This window comes from Carcharodon carcharias, chromosome 1 (genome assembly GCF_017639515.1).
Source record: "Carcharodon carcharias isolate sCarCar2 chromosome 1, sCarCar2.pri, whole genome shotgun sequence".
NCBI lineage: Eukaryota > Metazoa > Chordata > Chondrichthyes > Lamniformes > Lamnidae > Carcharodon > Carcharodon carcharias.
Window position 1 is genome coordinate 75,106,943 of NC_054467.1, and position 19,695 is coordinate 75,126,637.

Sequence of the window (19,695 nt, forward strand, 5' to 3'; positions counted from 1 at the left end):
CTAGTTGCTCCCCTTAAATCTCTCAAGTATGCTCCTACAAGGTGCTCCCACTGCACTTTCAGCTAATGTGGAGGCAGGCTGCTGATCCTGCAGCGTTGTGGCTTTGGATGATCTTGGCAGCCGTCCTGTGGCTGCCTAAGACCTGGAGAACCCCAACATAGTGATGGGCTCCTACACAGATTCAGGGTTCTCCTCTCTCATTGCAGCTACTCAAGGAGCTGGTATCACTGGCAGAGGGGCTAAGGAGCCACCAAGAGTGCCCAGAGAGGAGCCGCCAGAAGTGCAAAGCAGCTGCTCCTCCTCCCTTTCAAGACATACTTGCACCTCCCTGTTGACCTGAGAAGGTAGAGGACCTGGTGGAGACTCCACGCGCCTAACCGCTCTCGCCTTGCCACTTCTGCATAGAGCTTTTTGACAAGGCGATGGCATGCAGGTCTATGCATATCTCTGTCATCCAGTGACTGGCCTGCTGGACCAGGATGTCCCTGAGGATTGCCACTCTCCCGATGGAGTAAGTCATGCATACACACACCAGAGACATGGCAGTACTCACCGCCTCGATGGACTCCTCCATCATCTGTACATGGGTGCGCATAGCCTCTTACTACAGCTGCATCAGTTCCTGTGTTGCCAGTAACTTCAGAGGCATGTTTTCAGCCTGCAGCTCAGCAATGAACTGGTCTCTCACAATTTTTCCACTGTCACTGACCTCAGCTATTATGACCTCTGTCAGTTGCTAGAGCTGTGCTCATCAGGTTACCAGAAACTGACAAAGAAAGAGAAAAGAGAATATGGCAGTAAGCTAGCAAGAAACATAAAAATAGATTTTAAAAGCTTTTATAGGTATGTAAAAAAGAAAAATTAGCAAGGACAAATGTGGGCCCATTACAGGCAGAGACAGGAGAATTTATAATAGGGAATAAGGAAATAGCAGAGAAACTAAACAAATAGCTTATGTCTGTCTTCATGGAGGAAAATACAAAACACCTCCAGGGAACACTAGGGAGCTTAGGGACTAGCGAGAATGAGGAATTGAAAGAAATGAGTATTAGTAAAGAGGTAGGTAAATTAATGGGACTGAAAGTTGATAAATCCCCTAGACCTGATGATCTTCACCCCAGAGTGTTGAAAGAAGTGGCTATAAAGATAGTAGGTGCATTGGTGGTCACCTTCCAAAATTCTGTAGATTCTGGAATGGTTCCTGCAGATTGGAAGGTAGCAAATATAAACCCAATATTTAAGGAAGGAGGGAGAGAGGAAACGGGGAACTACAGACCTGTTAACCTGACATCAGTAGCAGGGAAAATGCTAGAATCTATTATAAAGGATGTGATAACTGGACACTTTGAAAATAATGGTAGGATTGGGCAGAGTTAATATGGATTTATGAAAATCATATTAAAGTTTTTGAGGATGTAACCAGATAAGAATCTATAAGAATAGTTAAGGGGAACCAGTGGATGTTGTGTATTTGGATTTTCAGAAGGCTTTCAATAAGGTCCCACACAGGAGGTTAGTAAGCAAAATTAGAGCAGACGGGATTGGGGGTAATATACTGGCATGCATTGAGAACTGGTTAACGGACAGAAAACAAAAAGTAGGAATAAACAGGCCTTTCTCAGGCTGTGACTAGTGGGGTGCTGTAAGGGTTAGTGCTTGGGCCCCAACTATTCACTATACAGTAAGTCCTCATTTTAAGTTGTGGTTAATTTCTGGAAATCATGACTTCAAGTGAAACAAATTTATGTGAATCATGGGTTGCCATGAGAATCAATGCTAAAGCCAGAGTTAAGTTCTGGCTGCCATTTCTCACCCGGAAACAAATAATGTACAAGTTGAAACACTGTACCATACATGTGCAGCACTGTGCATTCCTAGCTGAAATAACTTGCAAAATAAAATAAATCATTAAATATAAAAAAAATTCTGTATAAATTCAAATTAGATAACACTCACCAGCCTCAAGATGTTTTAAAACATTCAACTTCACTGCTAGGCTGATGACTTTTCTTACTTTCTTTGCAGCAGGAGGCACACTACCAGCACTTACTGGGCATTTGTGGCTCATGTTCAAAAGTAATTTCCAAGTCTCACCCACAGCAGGCACTCCTGAAACTCCAAAATTTCAGTCAAATTTAAGTCCAACTTTTTGATTGAAATAAAATAACTCTGGCATTCAAAGCCTCTGGGTTTTAAAAAAAAATTGGTGTTGCCTCAAATACAGTACAAACAGCCTCCTTAACAATAGTGCCTATCGGGTCACAGTACCCAAAGTTACATGAAGGGAGCCATTGTGTGAAGTCGACAGGCGGTGATGATGCATGTCCCAATGAAGACGGACAGCATTGAAGACAGGTGGCAACGATGCGCGATCATGTATGCATGATGAAAATGGACACCAATGACATGAGGAAAGCAATGGCACAAAACAACTCTAAAGCGGACTTCACAAGTTAAATCAGGGAAAACAGTCCTAAAACAAAACAAAAAAAACTTTAAAATGAAACAACTTAAAGTGGGGCAACTTAAAATGAGAACTTAGTGCATCAATATATCATGAATATATATCAATGATTTGAATATGGGGGACCAAATGTGATATTTTCAAGTTTGCTGATGACACACCACAAAACTTGGTGAAAGTGTGAGTTGTGAGGAGGGTGCAAAGAGACTTCAACGGGATTTGGACAGGCCAAGTGAATGGGTAAGAACATAGCAGATGGAATATGTGGAAAAATGTAAAGTTATCCACTTTGGTAAGAAAAGTAAAAATGTAGGGTATTTCTTAAATGATGAGAAATTGGGAATTGATGTCCAAAGGGATCTGGCTGTCCTTGTTCATAAGTCACTGAAAGCTAACATATAGGTGCAGCAAGTGATTAGGAAGGAAAATGGTATATTGGCCTTTACTGAAAGAGGATTTGAGTGCAGGAGTAAAGAAGTCTTGCTTCAATTGCACAGAGCCTCGGTGAGACTGCACATAGAGTATTGAGTACGGTTTTGGTCTCCTTACCTAAGGAAGGATATACTGGCCACAGATGGAGTGCAACAAAGGCCAACTGGACTGAATCCTGGGGTGGCAGGATTGTACTGTAAGGAGAGATTGAGTATATTGGGCCTATATTATCTAAGGCTTAAAAGAATGAGAGGTGATCTCATTGAAGCATACAAAATTCTTACAGAGCACAACAAGGTAGATGCAGGAAGGGTGTTTCCCTTAGCTGGGAGGTCTAGAACCAGGCGAAACAGTGTCAGAATAAGAAGTAGACCATTTAGGACTAAGGGGTGAGGAGGAATTTCTTCACTCAAAGGGTGGTGAATCTTTGGAATTCTCTACCCAGAGGGTTGTAGAGACTCAGTCATTGAGTATATTCAAGGCAGAGATCAGTAGATTTCTAGATATTAAAGATATCAACAGATATGCTGATAGTGTGGGAAAATGACATTGAGGTGGAAGATCAGCCATGATCTAGTTGAATGACAGAGCAGGCTTACCCAGTCCTTCCACCTTCACTGACCTACACCAGCTCCTAATCCTCCACTACATCCTACTTAAAATCATCTCATCATCAAATCCTGCTCCAGCTGTACACTCCATCCTGTACTTTTCAGTCCTCTAGCCCAGGCCATTAATGCATCTCCCCCCCTTTGCCCTCTCTTAGGCATAGGGGTCTTCTGTTGCTAAACAGACAATTTATCTCATTTCTGCTTTTGGAGCCTTGCAGGCATATATTTGCTGTAAAACAACACCGACTACTCTTCAAAAGTAATTAATTGGCTGTGAAGTACTTTAAGACATCCTGAGGATTGAAAAATACTGTATAAATGCCAGTTTTTTTTTCTTTCTACAAGTCGATAAAGGACTAATTTCAACTTCACTTATTTCTTATTATGCTGTTATCGGATGGTTTGTTTCCAAGATGCTTGATTTTGCAACCTATGGCTATTGGCATGGAAAGGGAAAGAAGAGAAGGAGACATACCAAATTTGCACAGAAACAGCTGACACATCTCCCACAGATTTTCTTCACAGCCCACATCTCAATGGTAACCTTCTATTACAATGTCAGCTAACTTTGCTGGAACAGTGGATGGGTGCCAAGTTAACTACCATCTGCAGCCACCAAACTGCAGTCAGTTGACATTATTACATCAACTTGAGAAGATGATAACCATTTGCAATGCATTTTACCATTGTTTAAAAAGGGTGAAAGGGGTAGACAATGTAATAACAGGCTAGTCAGCCTTAGCCTTGTTGGTGGGAAAATTATTGGAAAAGATTCTGAGAGACAGGAAAAATCTTCATTTAGAAAGATACAGATTAATCAAAAATGATCAGCATGGATTTGTTAAGGAAAGGTTGTGCCTGATAAACGTGATTGAAAATCTTGAGGAGGTAATGAGGGGATCAATGAGGATAGTGTATTTGATGGAGTCTACCTGATTTTAAGAAGGCCTTTGATAATGTCCCACACAGCCGACTGATAGTGGAAGAAAAAGCCCATGGGATCCAAGCCAAAGTGGCAAATTGGATCCAAAATTGACTCAAAGGCTGGAAGCAAAGGGTATTGGTTGATGGGTGTGTTTGTGACTGGAAGGCTGTTTCCAGTGGGGTTCTGCAGGCTCAGTATTAGGCCCCGTATTTGTTATGGTTATGTATTAATGATTTGGACTTGAAAATAGCGGGTGTGATCAAGAATTTTGCAGACGATACAAAAGTTGGGCATGTGGGTGATAATGAAGGATAGAGCTGTGGACTGCGAGAAGATGTCAGTGGACAATTCAGATTGGCAGAACGCTAGTAAATGGAGTTCAATTGAAGAAGTGTGAGTTAATACATTTGGGAAACAGTAATAAAGCAAGGGAATACACACTAAGTGGTAGGATATTGGGAAGTGAAGAGGAACAGAGGGACCGTGGAGTGTATGTTCCAGATTCCAGTGGCTGGACAGGTAGATAAGGTCGTCAAGAAGGCATATGGGATGCTTTCTTTATTTGCCAAGGCACAAAATATGAGAACTGGGCAGTTATACTGGAACTGTAGAAAAGTTAAACCATAGCTGGAGTACTAGTTCTGGTAACTGCACTATAGGAAAAATGTGATTGCACTATTGAGGGGCAAGAAGACATTTATAAGGATGGTCTGAACTGGAGAATTTTAGTTATGAGGAAAAATTGGATAGACTAAGGTTGTTTTCTCTGAAACAGAGGAGGTTGAGGGGAGACCGAATTGAAGTGTATAAAATTATGAGGGATCTGGATAGAGTGAAAAGGAAGGCCCTATTGCCTTTGTTTGAGGGATGCATAACCAGGAGGTAAGAAGTAGGAGATTTAAGAGGAATTCGAAGGGAGATTTTTCACCCAGAGGAATCTGGAACTCACTGTCCAAAAGTATGGTACAAGTAGAAACCCTCATAACATCTAAAAAGCACTTAAATATGCACTTAAAGTGCCATAATCTACAAGGCTACGGACCAAGAGTTGGAAAGTGGGATTGGGCTGGATGGTTACTTGTCAGTTCATGATGGGCCGAATGGTGGCCTTCCATGCTATAAATTTTTGTGTTCTCTATGAAATACCTGGACATCCACTTCCAAAGTGGCACACTTCTACATAATAAAATATACAATTGTGCAAAGGCACCGGCAAACAAGGTGATAAAGTTCTTTTATTTATACAACTACAATATATTAGCAAAAACCAATACCAGAATAAATAGCTGGGAGGAATTATTCCAGGCCTGGGGACATGGGTTTATGTGTTTGCAGGCAGCTATTTATCCTAAAAGTGGCACTGGATCGAGATTCTGACACCATCCTGCCCTCTTCTGGGTTTCACCAGTGTTATGGCATAGCGGATGGTAAATACTAAACTGCTTAAATCCCAGATGGAAACAGCTGCCAAAACGGTTTTTGCAATTTGTATAGTATGAGGGGTGGTTTTGAAATCAAGAAATGATGTCCCTGACTACCTGTGATGATTTTATAGTAAAGTAAGTATTTATCAAAAGAATACAGAAAAGAACAAATAGAACGCAATTATACTTAGGGGAGAATTTAGAGGAACCCGTGAACGGCTCCGCGCCGCCATTTTACGTGGGCAGGCTAATTAAGGCCTGCCCAGTGTGATGCATGGCCAGTAGCACTCAGCGCTACCTGTGCGGGTGGGGGGAAGAGGGAGAGTTAGGGCCTGAGCTCTTTCACGCATGCACATGAAAGAGCACAGAAATCTCCCTGAGACATGGAGCTGCCTCAGGGAGATTAAGAACACATTGAAATATTTAAATAAAGAAAGGTAAAAATTGTTTAGAAATGTCCCCTCATGCAACAGTGTCATAGGAGCTGGGGTATGTTTATGAACTGTGAATAAATTGTTTATAGATTTTATTAAACCTTCAGGAAACCACATCCTGTCCGTGGTGAGGTTTCCTGGAAAATGCGAAGGCCGCTTGGGCTCTTCACTCCCCGCCAACCTTAAGGTTGGACAGCTAGCATTGATAATTAGCTTAATTGGTTTTATAATGGCCTTAACAGGCCTTTGACAGTTCGGTGGGCGTGCACCCGCCGAATGAAAGATCTGAATGACGCACGGTGATGCTGGGACGCGTGCCCAATGTCACAGCGCATCATTTTACGCTTCGGCATGCAGGGCCCGCACCTGCATGCCGACATAAAAACTCTCCCCTTAAACACATGAATGGCTTCACACAGTAAACAGTACTTTAAAACAGTTCCACGAATCTTAACTTAACTACCCTCAGATCTAACCTTCCCTTTTTCTGTTGAGCAACTATCCTTAGAGATTTTAGAATCTATAGAAGTTCAGTAGTTTTTACCACACTGTGCTTTCTCCTTGGGGAGGCTGACAGCAACTGCCTCTTTCAGTCTGGCATTGTTCACACTGCCTTTTGGGAGATAAAAACAAAAAACTGCGGATGCTGGAAATCCAAAACAAAGACTGAATTACCTGGAAAAACTCAGCACGTCTGGCAGCATCGGCGGAGAAGAAAAGAGTTAACGTTTCGAGTCCTCATGACCCTTCAACAGAACTGAGTGAATCTTAGGAAAGGGGTGAATATAAGCTGGTTTAAGGTTGGGGGGTTGGGGGTGGGTGGTGTGGTTGTAGGGACAAGCAAGCAGTGATAGGAGCAGATAATCAAAAGATGTCACAGACGAAAGAACAAAAGAACACAGAGGCATTGATGGTGATGATATTATCTAAACAAATGTGCTAATTAAGAATGGATGGTAGGGCACTCAAGGTACAGCTCTAGTGGGGGTGGGTTGGAAAGGCTAGCAGGAGGGAGTTCAAGATCTAAAGTTGTTGAATTCAATATTCAGTCCAGCCTTCCGGACTCCCTCCTCCATCCCCACCCCCTTTCTGTTTCTTCCCCCTTCCTTTTGCTTTTTCCAATAATTTATATAGATTTTTCTTTTCCCACCTATTTCCATTATTTTTAAATCTATTATGCCCTGCTAGCCTTTCCACCCCATCCCCACTAAAGCCTAGAGCTGTACCTTGAGTGCCCTACCATCCATTCTTAATTAGCACATTTGTTTAGATAATATCACCACCATCAACGCCTGTGTTCTTTTTTCTTTTGTCTGTGACATCTTTTGATTATCTGCTCCTATCACTGCTTGCTTGTCCCTACAACCACACCACCACCACCAGCCCCCCCCCACCCCCCACATTAAACCAGCTTATATTTCACCCCTTTCCTAAGATTCACTCAGTTCTGTTGAAGGGTCATGAGGACTCGAAACGTCAATTCTTTTCTTCTCCGTCGATGCTGCCAGACCTGCTGAGTTTTTCCAAGTAATTCTGTTTTTGTTCTGCCTTTTGGGAGTCCTGACCAGCTATCCTGCTATCTTCTAGGAGATCTAAGCAGCTACCCTGCTGTTATCAGGGAGATCTAAGCAGCTATCCCCTCCCAAAGGCTTCGGTATTTCCTTAAATGCATTCCTTCCCTTTGATGTCTCCATTGTCTCAACCAGTCTCTTCAGAAATGCTTTCTTCCCAGACTTGATTAAACCATTCTTTACTTTAGCTCTTAGACTTGTAAAAACAAACTTATCCTATTTTTACTTCACTTCCTTACACCTTTTTATAACCTGCATCTATCCATCCCCCTTTGAACTAAAACAACCTAATTCAAAAACACAAAACAAAAACAGAATTACCTGGAAAAACTCAGCAGGTCTGGCGGCATCGGCGGAGAAGAAAAGAGTTGACGTTTCGAGTCCTCATGACCCTTCAACAGAACTAGGTGAATCCAAGGAAGGGGTGAAATATAAGCAAAAACACTCCTGTTATTGCTTTATGTAAAACTCTAATTGAATTTCCTCTTGGTTCATTAACATATCAAAACAACTTCTTACTGCTGACTTTAGACCCTTGCTGTTACTCTAGCTTCTAATCCAATTACAGCCTGACTTCCAGTACATAAGAAAATATTCCAGTGTTATTACCAGAAGAAAAATATTACAATTTCTTGTTTTCTTGACAGCAGGGTGGGATTGAAGGCAAATGGGGAACCCTCTGGGATCTGTTGAAAAGTACTTAAAACCCAATTGAGACCTGTTTTAATTCTCAATTCTGGATTTCCCAGCCAGGGCACCTGTTTCCTAGTAGCCAAGCAAGTGCACAGTGAGGGGAGCTCCTTCAGAAAACTGACAAGCTCGAAAGCTTTGATCAGTGAGATGAAGAGCTCCAGCCATGGCCAGGTGAGGGACTGCTGCTCACATCATCATGTTCACTGCTTGGCAGGTGGCTGCCAACTTCTTAGAAGGCACTTCACCTATTTAGCACATCACTCACCTTTAGTTGCACTTCCCTGTTGTTAGCCTTTACCACAACATAGGAACAGCTTATGCAGCTGCATCATGTACCTCTGATGGAGGGCAAGAGGAGAAGCAACTCCGCTGTCAGCAGTTCCAACAGCAGCAGGAGAAGCACCAGCAACAGCACCAGCTGGCCTTTGCTCAAGGAGGTGAGATGCCCAACACAGTGTCCACAGACAGAGTTCAGCCCTCCTGACATGTGTGTGCACCAGTGCCACTGGTGGTCCAGGCTCTCAAGGCAGGTCACTGCTAAATCTACAGGCCTCCTTCCCAGTGGAACAGGTGGGCATGCATGCCTATGCAATAAGGTGCCAGTCACCTGAAGGCCATCCACCTGCTCATCCTGCCACTATCTCTGCCTCTTGCCAAGTTATGTGCTCTCTTCTCTTGCAAGAAGAGAAAGCAGAGAGACATGAATATTTGTAATGGCTTATCTGGAGGGCAGTGAAGGGCAACACTTGTAGAGAGTGACTGAAAAGCATGGATGCAAAAGGGCAATAGGAGAAGGGTGAATTTAAGTGTTGGCTGCTCAGTTGGGGAAGTGGAGAGTTGCCTGGAGAGAGAAGAATGAATAGAGCTGGACAGTTTGCTGTCCTAAGGAGTGCTCTGCATGAGAATTCTATGAAAGTCAGAATGTGGGGCTTGGCACCAGAAAGTGTTATACCACTCACTCTTCCTGCCTTCCTGAGGTCCTGGATCCTCTTGATGCAGTATTTCTAGACTTGAGGAACCACACATCTGCTGACTTTCTCACTTCTATCCAAACCTACTTTCTTGGAGAGGGATTTCTTCCCCCATCCCTGGGACAATTTATCTCAGATCCCACATCCAGTACCACAGAACCCGCAGCAGGCCTTCCAGGTAAGAGTGATAGATTCAGGGGCAGCCTTCCAAGATCCCTCCATTCCTATGCTTGCTGCAGCCTCATAATTCCAAGTGCTGGTGAGCTCTTGCGACTCACATTTAATTAGAAATCCTTCTTTTGAGAGAATGGCTTTGTCATCCTGCCCATCCTTCCTAATTAGTTGGGGAATCCAGAAATGGATGCTAATGCCGTGGCATAGTGGAAGGACCTCAGCAAAGTCTGTTCCTTCACTGTTCAGTTTCCTGGCCTACAAATGGCCCTGCCGTTCCAGCAGGGACTAAGTCCAGAAAACTTCACCCATCCTTTCATTGACAAAACATGTCAGCCCTCTGTTGAACACTAAATTAAAGAATACATATTCACATAGCATCAGAAAGATGGAGAAGTAGCAGGGGAGTTCAAAATTCATAGCCCTTCCAGAGGACCACTGTTTGTAATTTAGGAGCACACCAGAAATATCCTAAATGAGAATGGTAGCCGAATACAATGGATTGCAGCCTTACATCAAATAATCTGTGGGCCTTGTAAGGATGGATTCTGCTTAACTGAAAGAAAGCCAGTAATGTTGGAGGGAATGGGATCTGGGGTGGCGAGAGGCCAGGTGTGCCTCAGAGGGATATGGTCTGTGCAACCACAGAGTGTGATATTGAGGCATAGGCAGCAGGCCTAGATGTGCCTCTAGTGGAATGAGTTCTTGACATTAGCATATGAATTAAGGGACTTCCAATGAATTTTTGAACATTGGCAGAATCAGCCCCAGCCCCATGATATGAGGAATCATACCCCTCTGATTCCCCACAACCTTGATCCTGCAGCCTGGCACACCTGACCTCTCGCCACCCCTGATCCCATCCCCAGGTGGATAAAGACACCTATAGACTGGTCTGCTCACTCTCTATTGTCTTCTTCAAATCTCAATCTTTTCATCTTTAAAAACTCTTTCAGAATCCATTTCTGCAGTTATACTTTGAACTTAATTTCCTATTTTATCCCTATCACATGTTCAGGGTTTATTCCCATTCACCGCTTGTAAATGCTTTGGGATGTTTGCCTGCATTGAAGGCACTGTATAAATTTAAGTTATTGGTATTGACGTTCTATAAAGTTAGGGGGTACCCAATCTATTTATAGAGGTATCCTGCAGTCTAAGTAGGATATTTTTATGAAATGCATTTGGTTCAGTTAATGTCCACCCCCCAAAATTAACAGGGAATATTTTTTTAAAATGTACACCAGCAGAGAAAGCAGAGAGGGATGTGTATTTGTAATAGCTTGTGTGGAGAGCAGAGAGCCTATTCCAGGGTTTGATCCCTGTATCTCTGAACATCTGCACATGACAAAAAGATGGGAAATCTGATACCCACTTTCACCCATCCTCTGCAGTGCACTTTTAAACTCAGTTTTCCTTATGTGGCATGTAGTTAGGATCAAATACATGTAGTTTATGATCTTAAGATGATCTTTCCACAAACAACTGTAGGTATAGTTATCTTAAGAGCTGTTACTCTTCCTTAGAAAGGGTCTGCCATGGCTCCAGAATGAGTATTCCCATGGTTTATGGAAGAAAATGTTATTGAGTTCAAGTTGTAACAGGTTAAGGCAGTAACCTGAGAGGTATAAGTTATCTTATGATTCTCAAGCTAAGTACCCTGTAAAGTTGCACTTGAAGGTAATGAGAAAAGCCCCACTCAAGCAAAATTGTTTGGAGTGACTTGTACTGCTCTACCTCCAAAACCAGGAAAATCCTAGATTCATAAGAATACACACGAACATATGAATTAGGAGCAGTAGGCCATTTTGCCCCTTGAGCCTGCTCCTCCATTCAATAAGATCATGGCCAATCTGATTGTGGTCTCAACTCCATATTCTGCCTACCACCACAGGATCATGGAAACCTCCAATGGAATCATGCTCGATTGTCTTATGAAGGCCCAAAAATATATGGGAATGTCAGCAGACTTGCAACCCAGCCCAATTGAGCAGATACATTTGAAGTTTCAGATAAAGAGATTGTAGGGTGAACATTGAGAAGTTGTTAAGGAAAGGCAACATTTTTCATCAAGAGGTGATAAATAATTTTAGGCACGAAAATATTTAAGTAAATACATCAGCGATGGAAGAATTTGCCTTGCCTAGAAAATTCCTTTATGAAACACTCAATTGTTTAAACAGCAAATAATCGATCATCCTTTTTTTTAACATACCCTGAGGAACAATATAAGTGAGCAATTGAAACATCTAATTTGGAAATTGGGTAATTAACAGTTATTAGCAAATAAAAGAATACAAGGCCAGTAACGATTAATGAATGGAAAAGGAAAGCTGTGCACTAGTTGTGCTGAAATTATGAAGGGCATAGATAGGTAGACAGCAAGGAATGTTTTCCATTGGTGGAGGGATCAGTAACCAGGGAGCATAGATTTAAGGTAAGGGGCAGGAGGTTTAGAGGGGATGTGAGGAAGAATTTATGACCCAGAGGGTGGTGGGAATCTGGAACTCACTGCCTGAAAGGGTGGCAGAGGCAGAAACCCTCATAACATTTAAGAAGTATTTGCTTGTGCACTTGCGGTGCCATGGCATACAAGGCTATGGGCTTAGTGTGGGAAAATGTGATTAGAATAGTTAGGTACTTGTTTGACTGGCGCACTCAATGGGCCGAAGGGCCTTTTTCTGTGCTGTAGACCTCTATGACTCTATGAATCGTGAAAATGACACCATGATGTTTTAATTTGATAAATTGCTATAGTTTTCATTCATGAAATGTTTGTTTTATGTTGTGTATGTATAACTAGTTTGCAGGATTCTGATCTACTTTAACCAGAAATTAAATGAACTAATCAAATCCTTCTGTTTTTGCAGAGTGTGGAGGCTGTGGCCAGGAAATAAAAAATGGACAATCCTTGGTAGCCCTGGACAAGCAGTGGCACCTGGGCTGTTTTAAGTGTCACACTTGTGGGAAAGCCCTGTCTGCGGAGTATATCTGCAAGTAAGTACACTTTGTTTAAAGGATGCTGGAATAATGGGGGTTAAATATCAGTTTCACTAGGTGCCGGGGGGGTGGGTGGGAAATGTAAACCTGGAGGTTTTGGATTGGCCATTGGTTACACACCAGGTCATCCAATTTTGCTTTGCATTTCCCTCTGTAGAAAGGAAAGTGGCCTACATGAATATCAGGTGGCCAATCTGTTACCACCCATTTCCCCTCTCGCCAAAGCTGAAAGTTACTTCCATGTCTTGGGTAACCACAAACTGCATTCCGGTTTCAAACCAGAAAGTCTGGACTTCGACATAGAGAGGGTGGGAAATTTTCCCAACTTCCCACTGTAACTTAATTTGAAGATTGATGGAATCCCTGTATAAACAGCATACATGGACATTTTTGTGAATTGTGCCTTTCTCCAGGGGCTCTACCAATCTTCGCTTAAGGTTACGGCAGAAGATCAGGAGGACATCAGTAGAAATTCTAGGTAAATGTAAATACTGCAAAAGTTAATCTGACAATACTGTTCAATTTATCCCTCGATACATAGATGAATTGAACAATGTCTAGTGCATGAAGACATGAAACATTTCTAATGACAATTATTGTTAGTAGGTCTTAGGCTGCTTTACACATAGGGTGGAATTTATTGAAGCTCACATGAGCAGGAAGCATGGTGGGTGTGGTTGCTGAATTGCACAGATGCACAGTGATTGGAGTCCTGACAGTGCGAAAATGAAATTAAGCATGCAGTGGGAAGGAAATGAGGCAGCAATGCCGCTCGTAAGCGGTGAGGAGGTAGTTAAGCTCAGAGTCAAAGCCGTTATAGTCATATTTACACACCCCTGAATCATATTTTATGCAGCCTTGGAAATCTAATGGGAGGCGCACGGGGTTCCTGTGCCCCAGAAACCCACCCATTAAAAGCTGGTGGTTTGCATGCAGCATGTCTGACTTCCAGTGGAAAAGTTGATCTGCCTTCCATGAGGTGCAGTTTAGGACCAAGAAGAAAGAAAAACTTTGGTCAATTGAGAAGCTGAGGGTCCAGAGCCTTAAAGGGGAAGCTTAGCAGTTCTAAGAAGCTGAGGGACCAGGGTCTTAAATGGGAAGTTTAGCTCTGAGGAGCTGAGGGTCCAGAGCCTTAAAGGGGAAGTTCAGCTTTGAGAAGCTGAGGGGCCAGAGCTTTACAGGGGAAGTTCAGCTCTGAAGAGCTGAGAGTGCACAGCGGGATCCTAGACAACCAACCAGTAAAAGGTGTGAGTCATAAAGATTGGGATCATACATCCAGTGCTACTGCATCCACAAGTGTTGGAGGAATTGTGCACAGAAAGGCAACACCATGGTGCAAAGCCAACATTGACAGCACTATGTCTGTACAGGCTGCAACTGGGCACAGGCATCGCAAGGTCAGGCGGAATGTCAGCAGGAAAGAGGCAGAACAGTAGCAATGTGCCCCAGAGTCTTCAGGACTCGAAAGAACTACCTGCAGATGTCCAACAGGCGGTGCTAGAGAAGACTGTGCCTCGCCAGGCAGACAGTCACTGAGCTGTGCGCCATGATGCAGGATGAGCTGCATCCAGTGGGATTGGTTGGCCACCCTGTGCCAGTGGTGTTCAAACTTACCACTGTGCTCAGCTTTTATGCTTCTGGATCCTTCTAAGGATCCACTGGTGATATGTTTGGGAAAGCCCAGGCAGCAGCATACTGTTGCACAGGGAGGTGACCAATGATCTATTTAAGAGAGTCGATGAGTTCACCTGAAACCACACAGATGCCGAGAACCAGGCTGAGAGATCCATAGCCATAGCTAGTTTTCCACGTGTGCAGGGTGTCATCAGTTGTACTTGTGTGACAATCAAAGCGCAGTTGGACCTGTCCGCTTCATGCTTCAATAGAAAGCAATTCTATTCCATCAGTGCTCAATTCTGCAGGTCTGTGCCTGATTTCCAGGTGACAGCCATAATGCAAATGTGCTTCAGAACATTTAGATGCCACATTCATTCCAGCCAAATTTGCAACTACAGGGATCCTCAGTGACAAGGGTTACCCTCTCCAGACTTATTTTCACATGTATAAGATTAGAAGCAAGAGAAAGAATATATTACCCAAACGATGGTCATTAAAATGTGGGAAAAACATGTATGTTTTATATTGGTGCTTCGTTATCCTGGATCAATGTTTTGCAACAAGTCAGTTTAGAGCAAAATTATATTGGGGATAAAATTAAACTTCGGTGGGGGTGCAGGTGTCAATGCCAAGGCAAGCTGAATTTAATCAGCCCCCACTCCTTGCATTGCCTCACAGTACAGTGTGGTTTGAACTTAAGATTACACAGTACTGTATCTGAATACTTATGTTGTGCTCAGCAGTTTTATTTGTATCATATTAAGCTTAATGATTGATGACTAAATTGTACAGTTGAATTAGTTATGAGTCTTAATTAGCTGGCTGAGAAATGAACCTGAAATGACCTTGTTATGCTGAAGGGTTTGTCTCTCACAGAAATATCCTTGGATTACTGTTGTGAAATGATGGATAAAAATCAAGCGGCAGGTTGATTATATTATAGCTTAGATTTAGATTGAACAGTTTTGTTAGTGAAGCATCTAAGTTACCATAGTCAACAAAAGGATCCTCTTTCACACATTAGCATTAATCTTTTGTAGACTGGAAAATAATTAGAAGCAGAGTGGCTGCTGCATGCTGATATGTTAATAATGAGACATCATCAGCATTCAAAGATGTGTCAGATCAGGATCCAATTTTAATACTTTACTGATACACTACTCAAAGCTAGAGTCAACCATTTTCCATTGCTGCTTACCTGAGACAATGGACAATGCTCTAAAGATGAACTGTAACTGTTACTGGTTTGGAAATGCGAGATGCAGTACACAAAAAATGGTTTGCCCAATTTTCACACTGACATTGAATTTAGTACCTTACTCTTTAAATCTTTATACTTTCCAGGTTTAGCAGCTGAGCATGATTCAGCTTGTAAGTGCTATTATTAGAGTAGGTTTTATTGCTTTCTGTATTTCCAGCATGTGAGGGAATCTTGGTCATTCAAGTACATGTTGTGCAGCAATCTTTCATCAGAATGTTGCAGCAGCATGTACAAACACTGAGGTCTTCGAACACCATCAGAAGCCTCCCCAGGTGCTGAATGTGATGGAAAGAAAACTGACCAGTGCGAAAAATGAATATTGATTGAGCAATTCAGCAATCCCTAGATTCAGCTCTAAAACTCAATTTCATATTTTATATGGAAGTTACCACATTTGGTGCTGCAAGATATATTGTGCTAGTACAATGTTGGCTGAAAGTAAAAATGGCAATCCATCATCTTTCATCTGGATAATGTATTGTCTTGGCTATTTCTAGTAATGCCCAATGGTTTTATCTTTCTGTCCCATGAAATACTTACAGGATCTTTGTTATTATACAGTAAAAATAAGTTGGGGACTGTTTATTTTAAGTTTAATGAGCAACTGCTGAGCTAGTTATTTGGTGCCACATATGTTTACACTTCATGCATGTCTACACAGCACACATGAAGTACAATTTGCTGTGCTGGTTTGGCAGTTTTCTAATTATAAGATTACTCAGAACATTGTCACATTGTCAGTTTATAGCTGATCTGTATCATAAAAAGTTACTTGTTGCCAAAAATCAAGTGTCTTATTAAAAATAAAACTTCTATCCTGCAATTGTCAGTTTTAAGAAGCTATTTTTTTCTTTAAGAGTTTCAGAAGGGACTAAAAACAGCAACTTGCATTTATATAGCACCTTTACTACAGTGAACTTCACAGCGGAGAAATGGATGACAGAAGGGTCCAGGATATACAGTTGGAGGAAATTGTACCTCACCAAATAACTTGCTTTAATTTTTGAGGAACTCTCTTACTTTTTGCACAACTCATGCAAATGTTGCAATCACAGCTGAAAAATATCAGGAATTACCTATATTTTTGGTTGCAAGTTATACTGCAGTGTTAGGCCCATTCTGAAGCTGCATGATAATGTTATAAGTGTTGCACTAATATATGTCTCCCTCATGTAGGGATGGGGCTCCTTACTGTGAGGCTGATTACCACTCTCAGTTTGGTATCAAATGTGAACGTTGCACAAAATTCATTACTGGCAGAGTATTGGAGGTAAGAATTCATATGGTGCACTTTTAAAAACAAAATACAGCTCTTCTATTTTTTCCAACACCCACATTTTCTCCTCTCCACTTTTGAATAAGCAAGCCTGGATTTTACTCATTTCTTACACCAATTTTTGGTGGACAGTTGCACAGAAAAGAGATGGGAAAACTTTGAGCTGCATCCCTACCCTGATAATCATGTTCTCCATTTTCCACTGGAAGTTATGTTAATGGAAGCAGATGCCACTCAAATACTGTGGCAAAAGGGATATAAAATTTAATTAGTTGTAATACAAATGGTGAGCGCCCTTTGAGTAAAGTAAAATCTCGGGAAATCAATCTTAACTCTCTGGTTTCTTCATTTATAGGGGTGGCCTCTAGTTCTACCTGTCCGCTGTTACTTCAAATACACTATTTACTTGCATGTTCTTTTTGCCTTTAATTATAACTAACTGGACCAGATCTCTTATAAGCCTATGGCTACATTTTACGTGCCCCCGCTGGGTATGTTTTGGACAGGGGTCACATAAAATGGGGCAGGGTGCCCACCCGACTACCTTCACCCACCCGCGAGCTCACCCCTTTAATATGGGGGGGCAGGGGAGGTGGGCAGGCACCAAAAGTGGCAGCCCACCTACCATATTTAAATAAGTAACTGAGGGTCAATTAGGCTCGTTAAGGAAATGAAATTAGTTTACTTATTTGAAATCAAAAGCTCATGTAGAAGATTGTATTTTGTGATTGTATTTTAATTCTGCCATTTTCAGGAGACTAATTGGATTTGTTGCAGTGTGTTGCTGCTGTTCTGTGATACTGCATTTACTCCTCAAATAGAGACTAAACACCCACATGGATTGGATGGACTGAATGGCCTGTTTCCATGTTGTGACTTATATACAATTTTAAACGTGTCTGCCTTTTTAACTAAGCTCTTAAATGGCAGCTGCCAAGATACTTATTTTTCATGATAATGGATTTCTAAACTCAGATTGGTCATAGAAATCTGTGACCAACGGGTATTTCCAGCTGTTTTCATATTTGTTTTAGCTGGACGCTAGATTAATTTTTATTAGGACTTCCCAACCTTTGGCCTTATGAATGTGGCAAGTTTGCTTTGTGGTACTTGCATGTTTGGTGTTGGCTGCATGAACACCCCACAAAATCCAATGTAAAATTAGTTTGGGTTTAACTGTGTTAATTTTTGTTAATGCGATAATAGTTCAGTAAAATTCTGCAGTAAAGCAATAGTTCAATGCTCAAACATTACAAGAGACTCCTCGTCACAAAGAATTTGCTGATCTACCAAAATATAAGGTTTAATGGTTATTGATGAAAATTACAAACTTAAGAGATAAGCAAAAGCTATTGAATTCTAGTCTATGTCTAAATAAACTCAGTAAAACATTTTAGGGTGAATACCTATATGAAAAATTTAGTATCATCTTACGCTAGATAATTAATTGAATAATTGCATATATCTGAATACTTTGCCGTCAGAAGCTTTACTAATTTTTAACAAGGTTAACTTTTTGTTGTGAGCAACTGGTTGCTATGTGCATAAATAGGGTTTTAGACTTGTGGCTATGCTGCTATATCAAATCACAAACTGTTCTCATCATCTACATTATACCCTCATAATAATAATTTTTTGGCAAGCAGTCTACAACTACAGATTGCAAACTGGACATTACATACCTAAATTGTTACAAAGAAATCTGCAACTGAAATAATCAGCCAGGACCTAGATATGCCGAGTCCTGCCCTTGTACCAAAGAATCAGTGATGCCCTTGAGGAGGCTAAAGTTTAGCCCACCCCAAACATGGCCTTCATAATAAGAGAGGCAGTAACATCCTGGCCAGAATCTTCTGGTTGGCGTGTGGGGCCCGCCCCCACATGACACATAAAATGATGCACAGTGACATTGGGCATACATCCCAACGTCACTGCGCGTCATTCCAATCTTCAGTTTGGCGGACGGGGACCGGAGTTGGCTGCTCGCCCACCAAACTATCAAAGGCCTATTAAGGTTATTTATCTTCTAATCAAACTGATTGTCTGGGCTGCCCATCCAACCTTAAGGTTGGTGAGCAGGCGAAGAGCCCAGGTAGCCTTTACATTTTTCATGGAACCTCATCCACGGGCGGGATGAGGTTTCATGAAGGGTTTATAACTTAAATTAAAAAATTTCTTAAAATTCATGGACAGGTCCCAACTCATGTGACATTGTCACATGAGGGCACATATCTGAATAATTTTTTAAATTCTGTTTTTCAGTTTTTCACAGTCACATTAATTTCCCTGAGGCAGCTCCTTGCCTCAGGAAGATTTCTGCGCTCTTTCGCACGCATGCGAAAGAGCACAGGCCCCTGCTCCCCTTCCTCCCCCAGTACGCAGAGGTAGTGGTGAGTGGGCCTTGGTTGGCCCACCCACGTAAAATGGCGAAGCACAGCCGATCGCAGGCGGCCCGCCCGCACCCGCTCCTGCCCAGTCCGCCCAGCGGGGAGAAAATTCTCCCCCTTGTATACTTTTCACTATGGACGTCAAATTCCCCTACGCTTCTATTCCCATCAGGACAGCCTGAGGAGTGTCTACTTCTTTCTTGACTGGAGAGTCAGCCAGTTGCCATCTATCACATTCCTCTTCTCCCTGGTTGAACTTGCTCTCACATTCTGTGTTGATTCCACTTACTTGATCCAAATAAAAGGTGTCGCTTTGAGAATCCACATGGATCCAGATCTGCTTGCCCTTTCATGGGACATGTGGACCACTTTTTGTTCCAGACTTACTCAGGTCCACTCCCTCACCTCTTTTTCTGCTGCACTGCTGCCAGTATCAGTGCTGTTTTCTACTCTCACCC

General features: G+C 42.1%; 1 protein-coding gene across 1 annotated transcript in view; it reads left to right on the forward strand.

Annotated features, from left to right (window-relative positions):
• The window catches only part of ablim2 (actin binding LIM protein family, member 2), a 502,624-nt gene that overhangs the window by 259,304 nt on the left and 223,625 nt on the right, over positions 1–19,695 (forward strand). The window contains exons 5-6 of the mRNA XM_041204527.1: positions 12,567–12,693; positions 16,751–16,844. Coding sequence (XP_041060461.1) covers positions 12,567–12,693; positions 16,751–16,844 — 221 coding nt within the window. The remainder of the gene's footprint in view (positions 1–12,566; positions 12,694–16,750; positions 16,845–19,695) is intronic.